The sequence below is a fragment of the Ruditapes philippinarum genome, unplaced genomic scaffold (genome assembly GCF_026571515.1).
Source record: "Ruditapes philippinarum isolate M1 unplaced genomic scaffold, ASM2657151v2 ctg6184_1_1_1_1, whole genome shotgun sequence".
Taxonomy (NCBI): Eukaryota; Metazoa; Mollusca; class Bivalvia; order Venerida; family Veneridae; genus Ruditapes; species Ruditapes philippinarum.
In genome coordinates this window covers 81874-106138 of record NW_026867296.1, presented here as the reverse complement: position 1 = coordinate 106138, position 24265 = coordinate 81874, and the positions used below count along the sequence as shown (strand labels likewise).

Sequence of the window (24265 nt, the reverse complement as noted above, 5' to 3'; positions counted from 1 at the left end):
TGACTCCACCACGTGTCTCCACCACGTGACTCCACCACGTGATTTCACCACGTCACTTCACCACGTCACTTCCCCACGTGACTCCACCACGTGACTTCACCACGTGACTCCACCACGTGTATCTATTTATAGAATTTTCTATTTATAGAATTGTGTGTTTCTATTTTTAGAATTTTCTATTTATAGAATTGCGTGTCTCTATTTATATATATATAAATTAGTATACTTATATATAAAAAATATATAGACAAAACTAATGTGACAAGATAGAATGATTAATTTTATAAAAAGGAAACGTTAAGATTTTGTTCAAACATTTCTTTGTTTGCTTTTAGAGAAAGTAAAAAGTCGAGCGTTGCCCCCGCCCGGCCAGGGCTCTTGTTTTAAGATAGTTGTAAACTAAAATGTAAAGAATAGTTTTTGCAATTGTAAAATAAAATGTAAAAGATGGTTCTTGAATAAAATATATACTGGATAGTTCTTTAACTTTCAGATATCTAAGTTAAATTGCTCAGATATTTAAGTTCTGTTTAACAATACTTCTTGCATTCAGATCTCATTACATTTTCTAGTGAACAGTTTAATTTCTTTTACATCAGAACTTACTGAGTTTATTTTACACATGATCTGAGTTTTAAATTTTGTGCAAAACAACGAGAATAATATCAGAACTGATCACATACCCTTAGTTTATTATGTTCAATAAATGTTTAATATACATTATTTTATGATTAACTGATGTGTTCAATTGATATAATGTTTATAAGTTTTGTAAAGTTTTTAGTTTGCAATTGATCTTTTTTATTTTATCTTTTTACACCTTGAATTTAATACGGTGTGTACAGTAAAGACATATTCTACATTATTAATGGATTGAAGCACTAGGGCTTATTTTTTGGCATCGAATGGTCTCCATACTTGTGCACACATCAATCGGGTAATAACCGAGATGGCTATTATCAATAATAACTGATAAATTTGACGGAAAGGACCGAGAATTAATATCCGATTAAATTTTTCATATGATCTGTAATATATCAAGATAGGAAGATGGCAACTCAACCAGCAGAGAATAATTTGGTCTCAGATGTAAAATCACCATTTGTTGAAAGTGGCTCTTGCTCTGACGAGATAGTTTTGATGTTTGATGACAGGAGTGAACTATTTGTGTCGCAAAACTTCCTCAGCTATGCATCGCCTGTGTTTGAGGCAATGTTTCAAAAAGGTTTTAAGGAGATTGAGGAAAGGGTTGTAAGACTTAGAGGCAAGGATAGTGAAGAGATGCTGGAATTATTGAAATGTTTACACCCGTCTATCCTGACACCAGTTGACCGTGAGTAAATTGTCATTATTGTTATCAGTGATTTATTGACATATTCAGTTGCAGTGAATCATTTAGGTCTGCTTGATTATTATTATCATACAAAGTAGTTGTCACAGGGTCATTCGTCATTTTATATACATGTACATATATACCTTACTATTATCATATTCTATATGATATATAGTGCATTTCTAATTTGAATCGTCGACCCATTCTCCATCTCTCTTATATTTATTCACATAGCCTCATTATCATTCCTCATATATCATACACTAACTATAGCAACTAAACTTTGGTGACGGACTGACGGGCCTCAATTTTTCGCTCATAATTTACCGCCACGCACGCGAACGGCAGATTTGAAATACAGTTGATTATGTGAAAACGTAACTCCTACCTTTGTAACTCTTTATTTTATTATTTTGCTGTCTCCAGTCCTAACACAGAACAGAACTTACGAAATCCTTCGACTAATGTAGAAGGTAACATAGTACATAGTAACACTTAATCACAATTCCAGCTAAGTGTGTTTAAAGGGCCATTATTATGTGCCAATTTTCCCGTAAAAAGAGAAAGAGAAACGGTAATGTATTGAAAAAAAAATCACTTTAAATCTAACTTTTGTTCACGTGGTTGTTTATTTTTCTGTCCTAAATATAACTTTCAACAAATAATTATATGCAACACTTTCTGCATTGATATAACACTTATTACATTTACTTATCATATTGGTATAACACTTACACCACGTATCACATTGGTGGAATCATGCCCTACATGTAGATTTGATAATTTTAATAAATAAACATTTTAACTTTGACACGGAAAGTGACGAAAAGTGAGAAATTTTCACGAGTTGTAAAGCTTTGGTTACCATTGGATTAAATTTCTTTACAGGAACAAATGCCTTACGTTTGCTGGCATTAGCCGATGAATACCAGATGTCTGTTATTAAAGAAAGATGTGAAAAAGTACTTTTTGACTGGCTTCAAACGGAGAGAGGTGCAGTCTCTAACTCAAGCGGAGTGTCGTCTTCAAGACGTTATCAAAGAGCCGAGGTGTGTCTAAAGATACTAACTCTAGCAATCATGGTAAATCACGATAGTTTATTGAAAGCTGCAAAATCTGTTCTCTCCGTATGCCGATTATAAGGCATTTACCGGCGTTTACTTTACGTCGGGTTACGAAAAAGCGGGCGAGGACCCTGTAAAGTATAGAGAAAACTGTGCAAAGTTATTCGCTGAACTTCCTGATGATATGAAAATATCGATTCTTACGAACAGACTACAAATGTTCGACAAAGTTAATTGAACTAGCAAGTACATTAAGCATTGATTTGCTATAATTAGCAAATTGTAACTGAATTACTAGAAATATATATATTATATTAATTTTATATTGAATTATTCTTACAGAATTTTGAAACCAGTAGGTATCAGGGATGTTCGACGTATTTTATCGATCCTGAACAGACTAAATAAACCTTCCATCATTTTCTTTGTGTGTGCTTTACTCTTCTCACTTTTCCAGAACATTTAATTTATAATTATGTAGCTTCATGCAGTATAACAGTCATGTTGCCTTAAGGCAAAATATGAAAGTACTAGTGCGTATTCACTTACTGTGCCATCACACATAAACCACGACCTTACTGCGACCTGAAAACTAGTAAAATAGCATTTTTCTTTCGAAAATCGTTGGTTTTCTTTCAAATTTCTCTCGCAGACGGTCCGGGGCTCTGCAGTCTTGTGTTCAGTACGTTTTCTCTATGTCCTCAATACGACCCTTCTACGTCCATGGCGTTTCCACTGCGACTGTATTGCGTCCCCAAGGCGACCCCACGGCGATCATCGGCGACCCAGCTGTGACTGTGCTATGTTCTCTGCGTCCTTACGGGGACTCTACGACGACTATTGCGTTTGTGCGGCGACTGTCCTGCGACTGTACGACGACCCTACTACGTTCTTGCTACGTCTATAAAAACAATACTTTTTACCAGTAGCAGTAGCGTCGCCAAAGATTTCCGAGCATTTTCTTGTAATTTCATCGGTGACTCTACGGCGTCCTTAGTACGAGTGTACTACGTCTATTGCGTTCTTATTGCGTCCTTACTACGATGCTGCTGCGACTATGGCGACTCCACTGCGATCCCACGGCGACCTAACCAGGACTCAGCAAGAACGCAGAGTTTCTGCGACTGTTTTGTGCATGTTCAAAATAGTCGCCGACGGTCTGCGACCTTGTGCGTCCTTGGGTTCCTCGCTACGACCTCGCTGCGTCCCTGCTGCGTCCATGGCGACTGTGCTGCGTCCTGGGTCGTAGCAAGGTCGCAGTAAGGACGCAGTAAGGTCGCGAGGTATGTGTGAGGGCAGTATAAGATAAATCGCATCTTCTCGGCCCTTTCCGTTAAACTTCGCATAAGACTAATATAATCACGGGGGAGGAAGTGTTACACGAAGGATGGAGTTTTTATGATAACTTGTTCAGGAGTTCTTGTGATAACTGTCACGGAGTTCGTCGGTAAACATCTGTATATACTACAAAAAAAACTCGTCAAAAATGGTTATTTTCATCGTCAAAAATGAGTTTTTAGGTGCTAAATTAAACTTTAATAATTAAGCTTGTATTACATCTTTTATTATGTGTCAAAAACTAATTCACAGGCCATTTTTCATCGCCTCTTGCTTCAAATCTGGTAGTTTTCAGTAAAATTTCCAAATTATTTGCCAATTCACAAGTATTGACCTGTTTATTTCTGGTCTTCATCCTTGCCATACATAATTACCTAATTATAATGCAAAATTGCAAACATAAAGCACCGGCTAACAGATTTATACCCGATTTTTCAAATATTCCAGAGTTCTTGTGATAACTCTGAAGATGTCACAGAGTTCTTATGATAACTTTTGTTATTGCCAGTGTGTTTCTTGCGCTAAATCACGGCACGTTTTGGCGTTACTTATCATTCAATAAAGTTGAATATCATTATGAAATGCAGTACGATCATCCTTTGCACAAAAATGTGGAGAAAACGGTGGTCTTAAGTATCTGCAAAGGATAAATAGGTGAAAGGCTATCATCTACAGTACAAATTGAACCAGCGGCCACTGATATTCAGCAGTATAATGGCTTAAACCACAAAACAAAAATGTCTCAAAACGTACACGTTGTTCTCAGCTTCACATGTTTTGAGCAACCACCTTTCTTAAGCAGACAATATATGGGCATGCTTCCCTTACCTAAGGACTAAATAACTTGTATCAGTTTTGACAATAATAAATAAGTATATAACCAGGATAATTTCCACACCTATGTCTTAAAAAAGTACGATACATGATAAAAACTCAACTGCGGTTGGCTCTAACACAAATTTGAACTGTCACTCCAGGTTCGAGCGAACTAAGTTTGACTATATATTTTTGTTATCATAATAGCAAAAGTAGCAGAGTTTCATCCACTAACATTACATAGGGGAAACACTAATCAAACATCGACAGAAAAATATACATGAAAAAACCATATTTGAGTATTTCAAAGCGCATTTTATCACGTACATAAATGTCCTTCTGGTTTTATAGCAGTTCCCGGTCCCAAATCGCACTTTTACAAACAAAATAAAAATCTGTCTGTCCGAAGAGTGCAAACTTTGACAAAACAAAGTTAGGTACCTGTCCAGCATTACCATGTTTTAATGTTGCTCTTTTATTTTACATTTTAATGGAATAAAGGCCTGAGATGTAACACCTTTGCTCACATTTATTCATGTAACTTAAAACAACAGACAAAACTTTGAAACATATTAATCGCTGCACTATTATAACTGCTGTTTTACATAGAAAACAAATGTTTCTCTGATTGATGCAGTAACATAGATGCTTAACTGATAAAAAATAGACTGTATGCCTGGGTGAAAATGATAAGGGCCAGAATACTGCTAGGAACCGGATTCTGCTAGGAAACCAGTACATAAATCCTTTTTTCCAGTCTACGAAATCTGCGTCAAACAAAAAAATACTACGAAAAAGAAACGGGGGTAAGAAATAATATCTCTTGAACTAAAATTCACTCAAAACGGATGAGCGTTTTATATTTCATAATGATTTACGGTCTCATTGAATAATTAAAAACACTAAAACGTGCTGTGATTTAGCGCAAGAAACACACTGGCAATAACAAAAGTTATCATAAGAACTCTGTGACATCTTCAGAGTTATCACAAGAACTCCGGAATATATTTGAAAAATCGGGTATAAATCTGTTAGCCGGTGCTTTATGTTTGCAATTTTGCATTATATTAGGTAATTATGTATGGCAAGGATGAAGACCAGAAATAAACAGGTCAATACTTGTGAATTGGCAAATAATTTGGAAATTTTACTGAAAACTACCAGATTTATAGCAAGAGACGATTAAAATGGCCTGTGAATTAGTTTTTGACACATAATAAAAGATGTAAGACAAGCTTAATTATTAAAGTTTAATTTAGCACCTTAAAACTCATTTTTGAACGATGAAAATAACCATTTTTGACGAGTGTTTTTGTAGTATATACAGATGTTTTCCGACGAACTCCGTGACAGTTATCACAAGAACTCCTGAACAAGTTGTCATAAGAACTCCATCCTTCGTGTAACACTTCCTCCCCCGTGATAATGAATATAGCCCAGGAGTTCCGATTATAGGCTGCTGAGACCGGGAGTAGATCTGCTAACTTGGTCAATTTAAATTTTCTTCTTGGTATCCAAAAATTGATAATGGACAGTTCCGAAAATGAATGCTGGACATGTCCATTTATGAAATTCAGATAAATAGTTAACATTATATATACCAGCTTAATTTTCATATAAAAGATATAAATTCGAAATTTATAAGGATAAAATATGTTTATTAATTTATTTATTACTCAAAAGATTTTCAAATGACTATTTGAGAAAATTTGAGTATTTCAACCGGAAATTATATACGTTAAGTAAATTGGCTTATATATAAATATAACCAAAATTAGAAACGTATTGTGGATACTTTAGATAAATTAGTAGATCTATATTATTTAGTCTGCTTTTATAAGATTTGGTATATATTTGCAAATGCCTTTTTTACAACATGTCATTTCTAGACCTATGAATTAAGCACACTCGTTGATCAATCTTTATTTTAAACTCCCAATACTGAATACATGTTGGGAGTTTAATAAAAAAAATTAAATCTATTTTTAGCGTAAACTTGTACTCCTTACACGCTGTTTGCATAATACACCATGATAAACATGTACATGCATTAAACTGTTATTATTTAAACTTTGAGTCTGCAATGGATATAGATGTAAGTAATATTAAACAGGAATGTGACAGTGAAATTGGTGTATTAGAAATTAAAACAGAGCCGATTGAGAATGCTGGATTAAACGAGTTTGGTTTATGTGAACCTTGTAAAGGTGACGGCATTGTTACGAAGGCGGAAGGTAAATGCCTGGAATGTGATGATTCAATGTGCTCCACGTGTTTCCGCCATCACCGGAAGGCAAAACCGTGTAGATATCATACGCTGGTGGGGGATACAACGAAACAATCCGCGTCGGAGGAAAATGAAACACGGATAAAATGTAAACATCATCCTGCGGAGAAAATTGAATTTTATTGCCAAAATCACGACACGGTAGGATGTAGAGAGTGTATAGTATTGGCCCATAAGAGTTGTAAGACAGAATTAATAGAACTTTTATCGACGAATTTTCATGAAAGTGAAAATTTAAAATCGTTACTAACGAAGCTCTCGGATCTCGCATCAGCGTTTAGAGAATGTGAGTTGAAAAGATGCGACGCCAAAACTGAAAATGAAGTAATGCATGCACAAGCCTTAGAAGCAATTAAGAGTTTCAGGAAAGACATTGATAACTTCCTCTATGTAGAAGAGAGATTTATATTTTCTGAGCTTGAAAAATTAAGAAGTGATAACTCAACAGAACTTGAAAATTTGGAGCGAGATAGCAAGGCCATATTATCAAAAATTGAACGACTAAAACAAAAATTGGACACGGGCGTTTATCACGGTGAGGCACTGTTTATAAACTCCGCTAAGTGCAAACTGTATATACCCGGAATAGAAAAGGCTTTGGCAAAAATAACATCGGGAGGAAACGCGAGAAAGTATACATTTGTCCCAGATAAATATTTGTCAGGTTTGGTGGACTCATCAAAACACCTTGGGCATTTCGAGACATCGGACTGTAAGACTGTGGCGCCTGATCAACCTGTAGCGGTCCTGCACGAGAAGCAGCCAGCGGCCCCTAAAAGCCCGCGGAGATCAAATGTTCAAAATACCGACAACCTAAATAAAGGCAAAAAGAGGAAGAGAAACGGTAATGTATTGAACAAATCACTTTAAATCTAACTTGTATTCACGTGTCGTTGTTTATATTTCTATCCTAAAATATAACTTTCAACAAATAATTATATAAACAATTTCCGCATTGATATAACACTTATTGCATTGACTTATCGTATTGGTATAACACTTACTACACTGATATAACACTTATCTTATTGGTGTTACACTTATAACATTTGGTGTTACACTTTCCCTTTGGATTAACACTTATCGTATTGGTATATAACACATTAATACCTCACTGATTTAACACGTATCACATTGGTTTAACACTCACTACACTGGTATAACACTTTTCACATTGGTGTAAAACTTATCACATTTGTATAACAATAACCATATTGGTTAAACATATATTACATTAGTGTAACACTGATCAGCTTATCAAATTGGTATAACACTAATTGCATTTGTATTACACATATGGCATTATGATTAGTATAAAACTTATTACATTCATTATAATACTAATCACATTGAATCAATACTCATCGCATTTGTATAACACTTATCGCAAAGGAGTAATAACAATATTATCGCACGGGTATATTACTAAATGCATTTGTATATCACTAATCACATTGATATATCACATATCGCATTAGTATAATACGGACTCGCATTGCTTTGAATTTGAAACGTTTAATTTTTAATTTTTACCAGAACAAAAGAGGTCATATGGCGATTATCCAGATTTACTAGTGGAGGAATAACACTGGTTTCTCTCCGTGTATTATTTCAGACACAAACGGGCACCGGTCTGAGTAACATCACCGACGTTCACCGACAACAAGGGGGTGAACCCCATACGGATCTCAAAACTGAGCATCGGTTAAAAATATATGTGAATTTCCGGTGACCTAGCTGTGCATTACAACACCATATGTGAAACACAAAGAGGTCAATCACACAACATGCATTTCTATTGGTGGCATCAGATACTTGTAGTTAGCCTATTGTGTATTGATATTTAATTACCAAAGACATGAACTAATGGACTTTCAGACAAAGCTACGAAACCTTAATTGTTCATTTAGATTATCTCTTTAATGTTATATGAGGTAATACGTAGTTTTGTAGATGCTTTTCTATATCACCTATGCATCTCTTCAGCACATATGGAGCTCAGATTGAATTTTGACCGGAGTTTCCTTCGTTTGAAGGCAAATCTCAATAAATTTTTCAATAAGGATTTTGTTTGAATGTTTATCTTCGTTTGGTGGTAAGATATCGTAAAACTGTATTTTGAGTCCGTTTGGCGATATTTTCTTCATACGCATTGCATATTTTGGACACACCAGAACCCACGACGGAAAGAATATTTCGACGAATACTGCATAAAAATCTGAAAAATGGGTAAATAAAGTCAAAAGTCAGGAGGGTAGAATCACATTTCGGGTTTCTTAAAAAGCTTTGAATTTTATATAAATGCTTAAAAAGTTGGAAACTTACACTGTGATTGACCTACTTTCTTTTCACATATGGTGTTATTACGCATATCTGGATCAGCGGAAATTCACTTTTTTTTTTAACCGAGGCTCAATTTTGAGATCCTTACCCCTCCCCCGTGTAACAAGAACGAATCCAAAATCCATTGCCGGATTTGAACCCACAGTGTTGAGTCGCAAGTGGTTTGAAGTCAGTGATGTTTATAGTTATATTAAGGTTATTTGGTGAGCGTCCGGTTGGGGGAGAGCTCCTTCCCTGGCGAGCGATAAACTGTTGTATCATCGACCGTCCATGAGCTAGCTGGGTATCTTCCTAATATGAAAAATATAGTCCTAGATCCTACACTATCACAGTATAACCACTATGCCTGTACCTCTAACCTGCTAACTTATACATGTACCATTCTCTTTTTACAGAAACAAGGCAAGTAAATGCTGTGAAAGCTAAAGTTGGGTCCAGAGTTCGACCAGGTCCGTGCTTTACGTATGACTGGGTAAGTGAGTTTATACGCTTTATTATATATAAATATATTTGCCTTTACCATGTATGTTATCCTCAGTAATGTACAATTCTATTACATGTGCACATTTTGTTGGTTGGGTTTTATGTCACACCGACACAGTATAGGTCATGTGGCGACTTTCCAGCTTTACTGGTGGAGGAAGACCTCAGGTGCCATTCCGTACATTATTTCAGGCCAGAACGGGTACCTGACTAGAAACACTGACATTCCGTATGCTAGCTGGATAGCTTCCTCACATGAAATAATCCAAAGTCCCTGTCGGTATTTGAACCCACAGCAGTATGGGGCAAGTGGTTGAAGTCAACGACCTTACCACTTGGCCAAATGTAATTGAAGTATTTTTGTGGTACGAGTTCGTTTGTACCGTGTATTTAATTAAGTGAAGTACTTTTCAGCCATGGGCAGTTTGTTATTCATATTGACTTCCGGTAAATTAATTGGCTCCTTGCAATCCTTTTCCGGTATTTGTCGAACAGATTATCCATGTTCTCATCAAACATTGATAATATTTTTGTATTGATAGAAAGGCAAGCACAGTTAAACCATGTATAACACGGCCGAGTATCTGTTTAAAACATAGATCATTCTTGTTCCACGTGAAGCCTTATTGACCAAAGATATTTTTCAAGAATTCTATATAAATATCATATCAATGAAAAAAAAACATGTTTTTATACTGCAATTTTGCAGGACCATCGCAACAAGCCGGGTACTGTGACGTCATTAGAACCAGATGGTACAGTAACGGTAGAGTTAGTCTGGATTACCTGCCCTTTTCTCTGCGTTCCTCTGCGTTCAATAGTACTAAAATTTATAGTACGACGGGAACCAGACTACGGTAGAGTGGGATGCAACAGGGAAGTCATGGTCCGGATATCGGGTCGGTGCTGTGTGGAATGGGGTTGAATTGATCTGATATTTCTATGCTAGGAAATAGCGTTATTATAAAACAGTCCGGTGTTTTTGGTTAAATTCTTGTTGCAATGAACTGTAGTGAAATGTTTCACACTTGCTTATGTTGTGAAATGTTCGTCGTTTAGTGTTGAATGTTAAGTGTTTGCCGTTTAGTGTTTTTTTTTTCGTGGAGCCTTTCTCGTATAGAGTTCTTTGACGTTAATGTTGTACAAATTCTTACCGTTAAGTGTTTGCTGCAAAACATATAAGTTTTACATTTATTGCATCACTGCTTATCGTTAAAGGCCCATAATTCCTCAGAAATGCTTTAATTTTTATTTCTCAAAAGCTTTTTAATTTTGGTGTACTTTTATAGTATCCAAAAACTCATTGCCAGCCAATTACCTAAACCATCTTTATCATCTGTTGCATTTTTGCAATAAATACAGATATAGTGAATTAGTAAATTTTATGGAAGTCAAAATACTACTTTGTTTACATTTTGCTACTTTTATGGCACATTATTTCACATTTATCGCTGCTTTATTTTCAGGTAACAGGCATTTTACATTTATGTAAAACCACTACATGTATTTAAACATTATAAAATTATGTTTGCCCTTTTTTAACATGTTTAAAGAGGTAAAGATTTATTTGTTTCATAGGTATAATGTGCCTTTAAAAGTTCTGTTGAACATTGTTGTTAACTATAAAAAAGTTTACTGTTTAACGATTATTTGTTTGTTTATTTAAGTCTCTTTCTCATATTTACAAAAACGATTGTCATTAACTTGTTTATTTAAAGTACCTGCCAATAAGTGTTCACTGTTAGGAATTTTGCTGTCGTGTGTTAACGGAGTGGAATGGTAAATACCGTATTATTGTGTAAATATTGTTGTTGCTTTTACAAAGTTCTTGAATATTGTTTTAAATGGGAATTAAAAGTTAATGTAAATAAAACCTAAATAGTAGTTTTTCGTAAGAGAGGTGGTTTAAGAGCAGGAGAAAACTGGTTATATGGTCAAAATAATATAGGAATTGTAAATGATTTTAATTATCTAGGTGTCACATTGTATTATACAGGAAATTTTAACTTCATATGGTCCTAAATGATTTAGTGGAACATTTAACAAAATATGAAACAAAACCAAAATAGCTTTACAGTTGTTTGACCCTTTTATTAGTTATTAGTTTATTAGATATGGATTTCAAGTAATATTATTATAAATTCATTTGTTAATTCATGTATGTCTGATATAAATATAGGGTTTACAAACTGGTTTGCAAATGTACAAGACTTTTAGAAAAATAAGGGTTTTTGGATGTATGGTGAAACCCATTAAGCGTAAATCAAAATTATTTTATTGGTGTTTCTAAACAGAGATTAATAAACAAATTTTTACAGGAATGGAGATCTAGTATAAATTGTAATGATGTATTATTTTTAAAGGACAGTTTTGGAATGTCACATTATTTAGAAAATATTGTATTGAGCGGGAAGACTAAGAATAACTTTGACAAAACTGCATTTCAGCTCATAATCTTAGAATATAGACAGGTAGATATTCGCAGTGAAAGAGTAGATCGTAATTTAAGATATTGTTTAATTTGCACTAAAATGAAATTGAAGATGAGTTCCATTTTGTGTTTAAGTGTCCTGCATATGAAAATTTAAGAAATATATATTTTAAGAAATATTATAGAAATAGACCAAGTATGTTTAAGGTGACAACGGAGTCAATTATCACTGAAAATACCTAAAATGAGATTTTTTGCTTAGTAGATTTATCTATCTTTTCTGAACACATTCGTGATTTAATGTTGGGAGCAGTTAGTCCAAAAAATGTGTTTTTAAACGTTTTAAAACGGTACCTGTACCATTTTTATCTGCTATTCGCGTAACCTGTCAATTATCGATAACGCTCCGCCCCCTGCTGAGGCATCAATGGGGGAAATCGGTAGTTCCATATATATATGCGTGAATTACCGGTCCATCTGCTCGCCCATATGGTCTCTTTCCGGTGGCGAGGGTAAACAAACACAAACACACACACTCCATACTGGTCCATACTACTCGTAATTCATGTATCGTACAAATACCGAATATCGTCTACCTTTTATGTAGCCTTTTTTATAAAATAAGAAATTGTCGGCCAATGTACGTAACATAATGTATGAAACAGAAATAATCCATCGTCGGATACCCACGGTCGAACCATTAACATTTATCATTTATTACATGTTATGTGACATGATTTATCAAAATCGTGGGTTGCGAACGGGGTTGATTAAAAATATAGTTGCTAAAATATCCATAATGTGTGAAAATAATTTTGTCTGTCCCGTTAATCTGATAGATATTACATTGAGTTTATGGACTTTGAACGGATTCAAGGGCTTGCTTTACATTCAACCTCGTTTTCTAACAATGTCAAGTAAAACAACAACAAAAACAGACAACATTTTTGTGTCGCCTCTACGGAGTAGTGGCGACATATAGGGATCACTTCTCCGTCGTCTGTCTGTCCGTCTGTCCGTCTGTCCGTCTGTCTGTCTGTCTGTCTGTCTGTCCGTCTGTCCGTCCGTCCGTCACAAAACTTGTCCGGACTACTCCTCATAAACTACTGGTGCAATTTCATCCAAACTTTACAGGAATGATCAGTACCAAGTCTAGTTGTGCATATTGTCAGGATTTTCCGGTTCAATGATTTTTGTCAGAGTTATGGCCCTTTAATAATTTTTAAATTTTAAAGTTTGTCCGGACTACTTCTCTTATACCACTAATGCAATTTCAATGAAAACTTTACAGGATTGATCTGTAGCTCAACCCTTGGCGCCATATTGCACGGGTTTTCCGGTTGAATGAATTTTTGGCCGAGTTATGGCCCTTTGATAAAAAGGTTTCTTTTTCTGTGTGTTGCCAAATACACAAAAGCTTGTCCGGACTACTCCTCATAAACTAACTGGTGCAATTTCATCCAAACTTTACAGGAATGATCAGTACCAAGTCTAGTTGTGCATATTGTCAGCATTTTCCGGTTCAATGATTTGTTTGAGTTATGGCCCTTTAATAATTTTTATTTTTAAAGTTTGTCCAGACTACTTCTCTTATACCACTTATGCAATTTCAATGAAACTTTACAGGATTGAAATCTGTAGCTCAAGTCCTTGCGCATATTGCACGGGTTTTCCGGTTGAAAATGATTTTTGGCTGAGTTATGGCCCTTTGATAAAAAGGTGTTTTTTCTGTGTGTTGCCAGATACCGCAAAAGCTTGTCCGGACTACTCCTCATAAATTACTGGTGCAATTTTATCCAAACTTTACAGGGATGATCAGTACAAAGTTGTTAGTCTAGTTGTGCACTGTCCGTCTGTCTGTCCGTCTGTCACAAAATTTGTCCCAACATGAAATTGGCCATCATGAGGCGACACATGTGATTACTGATCGCTCTTGTTTATGTGAACGCCTATATGACTTGTGGTAAGGTGTCCCTGACAAATTTGTAAACCAATTTAGGTTGTCTTAGATTTATATCAATTTGGAGGAAAATATATATAATATCCCGTTCTTATTTCTACATCTACCATGGACTTTAAAAGACCGTCAGAAGCTCAGTTTTTTTGTTATTTAATTTATATTTTAACGGAATTTCATAAACGAATACACAGAGTGACACTGGTATAATATAATAATAATGCTGAAATGCTGATAATAATAATAATAAACTTCAAAAGTGAAACAATTAAATACCCCGCTAGCGGTCGCGCAAAAAACGTTCCATTTTCCCCCCCCACCGAGTGCCTCAAAATTTTACCGAAAGTCACGTGACATGTGCGACCGATACCAGAAACGGACGGTAAATCACGTTAAGATTTGAAGAAATTTCTGTTATAAACTGATATTAATCAGCAACTTTTTAATTGGTCAGATTGTTACTGGGTCATAAAATGTTGTTAGAGTATGTACCGCAACTTGTGACCCTCTCTGGTGGCGATATTTGTGTATTATGCAATTAGTTAGCGTGAAACGTAGGGTCCGAGAGAGAAACAAGCCAATTTATAACACTTCGTTTGATGCGGGTCGGACTAACTTTGAATCGGCATAACTTTTTTAATAATCAAGGCAATTAAACATGCGAATTAAAGCCACATGAAAGGGAATTCATTTACAGAGGGAACCGTGTCAGGGATTTTTGTTTGCTCAATCAACGGCTTAATTATCTTTAATTACGTAATATGTATGGTGAAAAAAGTCGCATAAAATTGTTTGACGTTACGTAATATTTTTTCGAGAAAGATAGAAAAAATTTGAGACACGGTTCCCGCAGATATTATAAGTATGTTTATTTTTTCCAAAAGTTTGATTGACAAAAAAATAAAAAATGACTTTGAATATGACGATTTAAAATTTTAAGATTTTTATTAAAAATCAATCATTTACAAAGGCATTTTTTAAAATATGTTATTATTTTTTTATGATGAATCAACGACATTTAATGCACAAAGATTAAATAAATAACAATTATCACTAAAATAAGTTGGTTTAAATGACATTTATGTGAGTACCACGGAAAGTGTCTGTTGTCACCTTAATTAAGTTTACTCATTTATTACGAAGTGATAAAAATAAAGAAACAATAATGCTTTGTCAATATCAAATTACGATATCAGATTATTAATGCTTAGATATGTATCTGTATTTAAACTTACTTAAAATTATGTATACCTTACAGGTCCAAACTAATGAAAATTTTCTTCTTATTCTTCCTCTTCCTTAACACACAGTTTATATATGTCAAACAATCTTTATAACGTGTTTTCAGCACAGTGTTTATCAGTTCAATACGTGTTTAGTTTATATTATGTCAAAGAGCCGCGTAGATTGAGTAGAACACTTTCAGTTGACTGCATTGGTCTGTATTAAGGGCACTTAAATTTGTAGCAGCTATTTCATTATTGCATATGTGTAAAAGATTTTACATTATGTAACATAACATAACATAAATTTTTTATTTAACATAAAATTGTAAACATACAATTTATAGTCAAATCAGAGTCTGTATAGTGTAAAGTGTTACAAGTTACAATTAGCCGAGAAGTATTGTTAACGAGTATGAACAAATGTTATGATATATGTAACAGAGTTTGCATAATTATATGCAAACATAATAATTTGACAAAAAATGGGTTCCAAAATATTTTGAGAAATCGGAATTTTGTCACTTTGTTTAGTATTTACATATTTATATATATTTATTATAGCTCGTTTTGAAACAAAATCTTCAAACTTGTATTTATCTTTTTAGACTAGTCTGTGCTAGTGTCATTTGAAAAAACATGTTTTGACAAGAGTATAGGGGCTCACCATGGTATTCATTTTTTAAAACAGCATAATTTAAACATTTCACAGAATCATTCACAGAATTATGCTGAGATTGCAAAAAGTTGTATTGTAAACAGACAAGTAAAACTTCTGTAGAAAATGGTAACAAACCGTCTAGACTATCCTCTGGGTTTTTCACTCAACTGAACCACGGGCAGTAACCAGTATAAGCTTCCCTGCCGTAAGATTTCAGCATTGTCTCCCTTGTATCAACAACTTGGATCACAACAAGAACAATGATAAAGATGATGATGACGATTGCGATTATCATAATTATAGGCAAATTCATATATTTTTAAGAAATACTAGTTTAAATCAAAAATTCCCTTTTGTTAACAATGCCCAAAATTTTAATCTAATTTTTTTTCTTTTCCCGGGGACTTTTTAAAACCTTATTCAAAAAAACAATTAAACTTTTACAACAAAAAAGGAAAGGGATCCCTTTTAATCATCTACATTAGGGGCCAATGTTTACAAAATTTATCATTTGAAAAAAGTTAAAACAAACTTTCCGTTATATTCTGATCTATTTCTTTTAAACACAAGTGATAAAAATTAACCCTTTCCCATGAAAAAACTGAAAACACAAAAAAAATAATATGAAGAAAAAAAAAAACAAAAAAAAAGTATCCCCTTAAAACCTTTTGTGCAAAAATTCGTTTTTAAATATTTCACGTTTAAAATCACTTTGTTTTTCATTCTTCCCATATGCGAAATATTCTTACCTTTAAATTTCTGCCAAATTTTAAAAAGGCAATTTTTCCCTCAAAAACAAAAAAATTTTTTAAACTTTTTTAAAATGGTCAAAATTTAATTTTTTAATGTTAAAAAAATGGCATAAGAATTTTAAAATTTTTCTCCCTAAAGAAAAGTACGATAAATGTGAAAAAAATGCCCATAAAATGAAGAAATGTAAACAAAAGCAAAATTTGATTTCCCAAATACATAAATAGAATGCCCACCTTACAAAATTCCCAAAAAAAGAAAAACTTTAAAAAAAAGGGGTTCGGAAATTTGGGCCAATAGTAACAAAATTTTTAACAAAAAAGTACAGAAAAATTAAAACCCTTTTGGAAAAATTAAATTTAAATCTTTTCAGCAAAAAGGCTTTTTAAAGAAAAAGCCGACACTAAAAAAAAACAAATGGCTTAACGGAAGCTACAAAATTATATTATTTTGGAATTTCCTTTTTGGGAATAAAAAAAAAACTCCCCGTTATAACAAAGTTTTTTTTTTATAAAACAACTTTAAAGGAAATAAACCGATTGTCAACTTTTCGACCTTTCCTATCAAGGGAAAAGAAAATAAAAAGGGCTAAACAGTGCCAGTCGTTTTTTCGCCCAGCGGGGCACCAAAAAAAAAAGACAAAAAAAAACCCGAAAAAAACCCCCTCTTTGTCTAAAAAGACCCCAAAAATTAAAGTGCCCCAATTTTGTCTAGCGCCCGGAGCGAAAAATCCCAAATATGCAAAAAAATCACCACCATATAAAAAAACCTGATTAAAAAAATTGACAAAAAAAAACAAGCAGGCTAGAAAACATGAAAGACGATTTTTAATGCAAACTTTTTTGGGGGCGTTAAAAAACTTTTTGACATATTTGATTTAAACCAAATTGCCCTGCTGAAAACAAAAAGGGATTAGCCCCTGTTTCCCTTTGGGGCCGCCATCAAAAGTCTTTTTTAAACCTTAAAGTCTGATCGGGTTATATTGTCGGCTGATTAATTCAAATTTTTATTTTAATTTTCTTTTTTCCCCATGCCTATTAAATTTAGAAAAGGAAAAAATTTTATAAAAAGGGGGGAATTTTTTAATAATCCCAAAATTTAAAACCCCCCAAACACCCAAAAAATCTAAAAAATTTGAAAAAAAAAAAGGGATTGTCAAAGAAAAAAAAAAAACCCTATTGCAAGAAATAAAATAAAAAGTAATAGTTTAAATTAAGTTTTAATGTTTTGAAATTCGTTTGTCAATTTTTCAACTTTTTACTTTTTTCATACTTTTTTTAAATGTATATCCGGCAGGATTAATAAGGGCTTTTCATTGGCGTTACCCATATGGGACTATTTTTTTTAAAGTTTAATAAAAAAATGTGCCCCTTTGGGAAGAAAATTTAAAGTCAAATTTTTTAAAAGATTTTCCCTTTAAAAAAAAAAAAAGGGGAAAAAAACCTCAAAAAATTTAAAATTTTCCCTCGTTTTTGATGTTTTCGAAAACGGCATTTTTAAACGTCACCAAAGCGGGTCAAAACTTGTATAATATATGCCCCGTCCCCAAAAAAACCCCCGAAAATTTAATGCGTTTGCGACCAGCAGGGACCCCAGACCACCCTGCGCTTTCCCCCGCGTTGAAAAAGGACCAAATGCGGTTCCCCTTAAAAACCCCTTTAAAACAAGTAAAAAAAACTAAAAGTCAAAAACAGCTTTGGCGCCCGTTCAGACCCGGGGTTTGTGCACCCGGCCCATGCGGGTCGAAAACCCCTTTTTGGGGGTTTTTGTCGTGAACGGCTCAATTATATGTAAAATTTGCAAAAAAGGGGAAAAGGGCGTTAAAGGGCAAAAATTTTGGGTTGTCTCTGTCAAACTTGGGGAAAAGGGGTTTTGGGCGAGAATTTTCCCGGGGAAAAAAATTTAAAAACGTGAAATCCTCCGATGACGTCCCATTTTAAAAAAATGCAGAGAAATAAGAAATTTACTGTTTTCCCAAATTCTTTATCTTTTTAACACAAAAAAAATTTCCCTTGGGCCAAACGTTTTAAAACACAATCGTTTTGATGGGAGACTTTTTCCTTTTATTTTGTAATGACCGAAAAAAAACCCAATGTGGGTTATAAAAACCAAAAAATAATTTATAGAAAATTATTTCGGGGAAATTAAAAAAATATTGGGAAAATTTTAATTTAAACGTAATATAACCAATAAAACGGGACGGGAAATTGAAATTTTTTCCTTTTTTGTTTATAAAAAAATTTTCCCCCTTAAAACAGAAATTTTTCACATCATCCCCAAAAGTTTCGAAACACTTGGGAAATTACTACAATGTAGTTTTTAAAAACTGCAAAAACCATGAAATGCTAACCAAATATAAATTTGTGGTAAAATAATAAAATACAATAATAACTTTGCCTTTCGCATTTAAAATGTTTCATTAAAAACAGTTTTTGATAGCTTACATAAGGGCTTCAAAACAAACAAAAATATCAAAAAGAAACAAGCAAATACATACAAATGAAAGAAATGACTAAAATTTATAGGGATATAAAATCTGGAAGGTATTTGCCATATTTCATTATTATAAACACAAGAGCTACAAGTTGGAAAGACGTCGACATGTAAGACCTACATGGTGGTAAAAAAACTGACAAAGATTTCAATTACATGATAATAAGTTATTGAGTTAAGAATTTTTCAAAGGAAAAAGGGTATTATTTCTTTTTAAAATGCATGCCGGGTTACAGAGTTTGGAAATTGAATTTTAAAAAAATATTTTATAAACATAAAAAAAAGTTTTAAAGGGGGAAAACTCATACCGGTATTTTTTAAAGACTAAGCTGAAACCCCTAAATTTTTCAAATTTTCAAAAAGGGGAAAAAATCTATGTAAGATTAGGGGGTTTTTAAAATTGCCGAATTTTAATCTGGGAAAAGACAAAAAAAAACCCCCCCCCCCCTCACTCCCCTAAAAAACCCCCCGAATCAAAAAAATTTTAAATAGAAAAATGATCATGTAGATTTTGCACACAAAACAAAAATTTAAAAACTATTTTAAATTTAAACAATTTTAAAAAAAACCTTTCAAGTCAAAAAAAAAAAATATTATTCGCTTTTTTCAAGTAGTTTTTAACCGTTGGGCTTTAAAAGACAATTATTTACAATTTCTTTCCATTTCAGGTATTTTGAACTTTTTTTCAAAATTTAAAAAAGAGGAGAAAAAATGCAGCAGATATATAACTTTATTCACTTTTTTTCTTTTTTAACTTCATTAGTTTTAAATGAAAAACTGAACCATGAATTTTCGGAAAATCACAAATGATCATAATTGATCTAAAATCCATGCTGAAATTGTCCTCTTATACAAGCTAATATCTATAGTAGTTGATAAGATATTAAGTTGTGCATGAAGGTTTACATAACTTTTACCAAATTGATAAATGTAAACACTGTTAACTGGGACCCAAACAAGTTTTTGATCGTCTCTTTCACCAGATACCAGTATTGGCTGAAGCTACTCGGACCTTGGATATCTTAAGGTAGCTCGCTACTTTCCGACCGAAATATGACAACATCTCAGATCTTGATGATTTTTGGTATGCAAAAAATATAAATATGTGAAACTTTTTCCCTTTTGCAGTATTATTTTAAAAATAAACAGCGCTACTATGACGTCAAAAACGCCCCCCTATCGGTGGCCCGGGGAAAATTTCGTCTTTTTTTTCAAAAAACCGGTCTTTTCTTATAATTTTTTCATCCGATTTCCTTCATTTTAATATCATAATGTTCAGTAATGTATGTTTTTGTAATGATGTCTTTTTTTAAAATTTACAGAAAAAAACCGCTAATGAGACCAATAAAGGGATTTAAAAATTGGTTTAATAGCGGGTTGGTCTCATTAATGATTTGGTAAAACAAAAAAGGCATATATTGGGGATAATGTACTTAAATTTTTTATTTCGGGCTAACCTTTTCAAATAAGAAATATAAAGCAAAAACTATTTTTTTTTTTTTTTATTAATTTTTTTTCTTTTTTAACATTAAAAAATTTTTAAAATTCTTTAGGTAAAAAATGTATATTAATTTTTTTAAACAAAACATATTTTTACATTCTTGTTAAAAAATGACCATTTTATCAATTAAATCCCATTTTATAAAAGAAACCCGAAAAATTAAACCCTTTATTATTTTAATTTTTTATCCCGTAAAAAACTTCAAAACCTAATCGTTATATTTATGTTTGTTTGTTATTATGGAACGAAGAAAAAGATAGCAGAAACCTCAAAAAAACTTATTAACGTTTTTTGAAATATTTTGTTGTTTAATCTCCAGTTTGAATGAAAGGTGGGGAATTAAAAATTATCGAAAATATTATTGATTTTCCCGGATTTGTAAAAAGTAACCTTGCCTTCCGTAAATTATTCTTTAAAAATGTGAAAAACTGGACAACTGTTGTTTACATCACTGTAAAAAAGTTTGCAATATACATGATGTAAATATCAAGGTGGAAAATGCCCCGGTCGTATTAATGGGTTTCCCCAAAGTAAGAATTTTTGAAAAAGGGGCTGAATTTTGGTGATTACGGAATAAGGGGTGGGCTCAAAAATCGGGGTTTCGCCATTAAAAAAAGGAAAAAAAAAAATCGGGTTTTTAAAAAATCGTTCGTTAGCGGGTTGTCTCAAAAAGGGGGTTTTAAAGGGGGGTTTTTTACTTTTATTTTAATAGTCTGCGATTTTACGTCTTTTTTCTTATTTTCGGGAGGCCCCTATTTGATGAAATATCCCCGCATATCCCCTTTAAAAGATTGTTGTAAAAAAAAAATTCAACCCGGGGGAATTTTTCCCTTAAAATTTTGGGGTGTAGTGAGATATGAGGGAAAAATTTTTTTGCAAAAAAAATTTTATGGGTCAAGGTTTAAGTTTTTGTTTATTTTTTAAATAAAAAAAGGGTTTGAGTGCTTTATGTTTTTGGGTGCGAAAAATATTTTTGGGGTTTAAAAAATTAAAAAACCAAAATAAAAAATTTTTACTTTCAAAATTACTTTTAAATATAAAAAAAGGACTTGATAAAATGTTTTTTTTAAAAAATTTTTGATTTTTTTCTCTTTTAAAAGTCCCTTAAAATTGAGAAAATTTTAAAATGTTTAATCGAAAACCCCTTTTTTAAAATACTTTTTTAATTGGGGAACCGTTTTCATACTTTTTTTAAATTTTAAATTTTTTATTGTGATTTTGTTAAAGTTTATATTATTATATGAATTAACTATTTTTCAGCGAAAAAATAAGTTACATATTGTGTATAAATGTAGAAAAATTAAAAGGGTCGTTCCCGTAGAATTTTTTTTACGTTCTTCGTCTTTAAAACATTTTCAAAAAATTAAAAAAAGGCGAGGGAGCCCCCGGTGTAAAAAAACATCGAAAAAATTAAAATTTAAATAGTTGTTACAAATTTTGCCAAAATTAAGTGTAAATAAAACCCCAAGTTTTTAAAATATTTTTAAAGGAGGGGTTTTTTGAATGAAAAATAAAAATTTTTTTTCCCCGAAAATGTCCCTTTTTTGTGTAGGTTTACCCCGTTTTTTGTCCCAAAATTTCAGAGTTCGCCATTTCCCCGTTTTTCCGGAAAAATTATTAAAAAATAAAAGTGTTAAAACGTTTTCACCCAAATCGGGCTAAAAAAAACAAAAAATACATTTTAAATTTTAATTTCAAAGTATTTTTCTTAACTATTTTCAATTTCTTTTAAATTTTCCCCACCCTAAATTTATGAAAGGAAAATTAAAATTTTATGTGTTTAGCTTTTCAACCTTTGGGAGCCCCTTTTTAAAAAGAATTTTTAAAAAAAACTGTACAAGAAAAAAAAAAACCTTTATTTTGTTTTTTTTTTTTTTACCTTTTCTGGGGTCGGGTCCCAATACTTAGATTATAAAATTATAATTTTTTTTAAAATGTCTGAAAATTAAAAAAATAAAGATTTGTGAAAATTAAAAATTTTTTTGGGAAAGAAAAATTTATTAAAAAAAAATTTTTTGATTTCGCAACTTGCAGACTCGAATGTACACCCAATATAACCATTATTTCAACTCGGATTCAACATTACCGTTTTTTCATTACTGTACAGTATAACATTAGCGGCCCTCAAAGTATTATTTATTTTTAAAGAGTTCCACTACATTTACCTCTGTGTAGAGCAACCACTCTAGGCCCAACAAAGGGCATTTCTCTGTAGAGGTTATACTGTATATTTTAGTTAAATAACAAATATAATTATTAACTAACTTGTGCAACTTTTGTTACCACTGAATACGAATAATGGTATTTATGTTGACGTTTATCTTGGGTTTCATTTTTTAATAAAACAATTACAGTTTGCTTTAAAACAAAAATTAAACAAAAAAACAAGAAAAAAAAAACAACCTCAAACACACACCAACAACACGTGTTTATGATGTTAGCAAATAAAATGGACTTCTCCCTTATTAACGGAGATCATAATCAGGTTTTTTTTACTTTGAATATTCTTCTGTTGCCACGTTGTAATCGGTAAAGTGGTCTTACGCTGAATTCGGAAGGCATGGATTCGTACGAAAGACCGGTGGTGACTTCTGACTTCAGAGTTCGGACTTCAGAGTTCAGACTTAGGATTTCAGACTTCAGTGTTCAGAGTTCAGACTTCGGATTTCAGAATTCAGAGTTCAGAGTTCAGACTTCGGATTTCAGACTTCGGATTTCAGACTTCAGATTTCAGACTTCAGATTTCAGACTTCAGAGTTCAGACTTCGGAGTTCGGGTTTCAGACTTCAGAGTTCAGAGTTCAGACTTCGGAGTTCGGATTTCAGACTTCAGACTTCAGATTTCAGAGTTCAGACTTTAGACATTATAAAAAGCCACGTCATTACACGTCATTTCCGCACTTTCAGTTCAGTGATTACTGCGCCATGGGAAAGGGCATGTATTCTTGGATGTTATTGGTAAGTTATATATTAGTACATTGTCTTTGTATTTTGGCAAATTATATTTGTATGGTTGAGTTTATTTTAATACATGTTATTCTAGAATGTAATAAAATTTTCTCAAAATTAGAATACTGTTTTGTTTGATGATAAAGTTGGTAAAATGTTATCAAACTTAGCCTCGAGGCACCAGTAATCAGACGATTAATACACTTACTTCCCTGCAAAGAGAAAACAATGGGATATATTGTGTATTTCTTTTAGTTTTTTTTTTTTGTAAATTTTTTACTATGGACGACAACAACCATGTTCTCAAGTCATATTTATTATCTCCTTTCGGCATCGATTTTTAAGGTCAAAATAAAAAACTTCAAAGCAAGTGTCCTTTCTTAAAATGATGACCTAATGATAATTGGTTCCTGTCGATAATTGGTCCCTTTAGGCTAAATGATAAATCGTATGTTTTACAAAGTTTCTTTTATTTTGATCATTTTCAGATCTTTATACTATGGTCTTGTTCTATTGTCGATTCAGTACTTGCTGTGTTGCCAGTTGACAAGCAAAGAACTCAGGTGTTTCAAGTGAAGTTGGATCTAATACAGCATTACTTCTGTCGTGGATACAAGTACAAGGAAATTTTAGCTAC

General features: G+C 32.8%; 2 protein-coding genes across 2 annotated transcripts; both read left to right on the top strand.

Annotated features, from left to right (window-relative positions):
• Positions 1–989: 989 nt before the first annotated feature.
• Positions 990–2924, top strand: LOC132735567 (BTB and MATH domain-containing protein 38-like). The gene is made up of 2 exons (XM_060722521.1): positions 990–1333; positions 2222–2924. Exons 1-2 carry the CDS (start codon positions 1051–1053, stop codon positions 2473–2475), a joined length of 537 nt encoding a protein of 178 aa, XP_060578504.1. The 5' UTR covers positions 990–1050; the 3' UTR covers positions 2476–2924.
• A 3641-nt stretch (positions 2925–6565) lies between these two features.
• LOC132735572 (E3 ubiquitin-protein ligase TRIM45-like) lies at positions 6566–10589 on the top strand. Its single transcript, XM_060722529.1, has 3 exons — positions 6566–7682; positions 9577–9653; positions 10374–10589. The coding sequence occupies exons 1-3, from the start codon at positions 6635–6637 to the stop codon at positions 10587–10589; spliced, it is 1341 nt and encodes a 446-aa protein (XP_060578512.1). The 5' UTR covers positions 6566–6634.
• The last annotated feature ends 13676 nt before the right edge of the window (positions 10590–24265 follow it).

Coding starts and splice junctions, on each gene's coding strand:
- LOC132735567 (XM_060722521.1), top strand. CDS start 1,051: ATGGCAACTCAACCAGCAGAGAATAATTTGGTCTCAGATGTAAAATCA. Junction 1,334..2,221: donor TATCCTGACACCAGTTGACC/GTGAGTAAATTG, acceptor ATTTCTTTACAG/GAACAAATGCCTTACGTTTG.
- LOC132735572 (XM_060722529.1), top strand. CDS start 6,635: ATGGATATAGATGTAAGTAATATTAAACAGGAATGTGACAGTGAAATT. Junction 7,683..9,576: donor CAAAAAGAGGAAGAGAAACG/GTAATGTATTGA, acceptor CTCTTTTTACAG/AAACAAGGCAAGTAAATGCT. Junction 9,654..10,373: donor CGTGCTTTACGTATGACTGG/GTAAGTGAGTTT, acceptor GCAATTTTGCAG/GACCATCGCAACAAGCCGGG.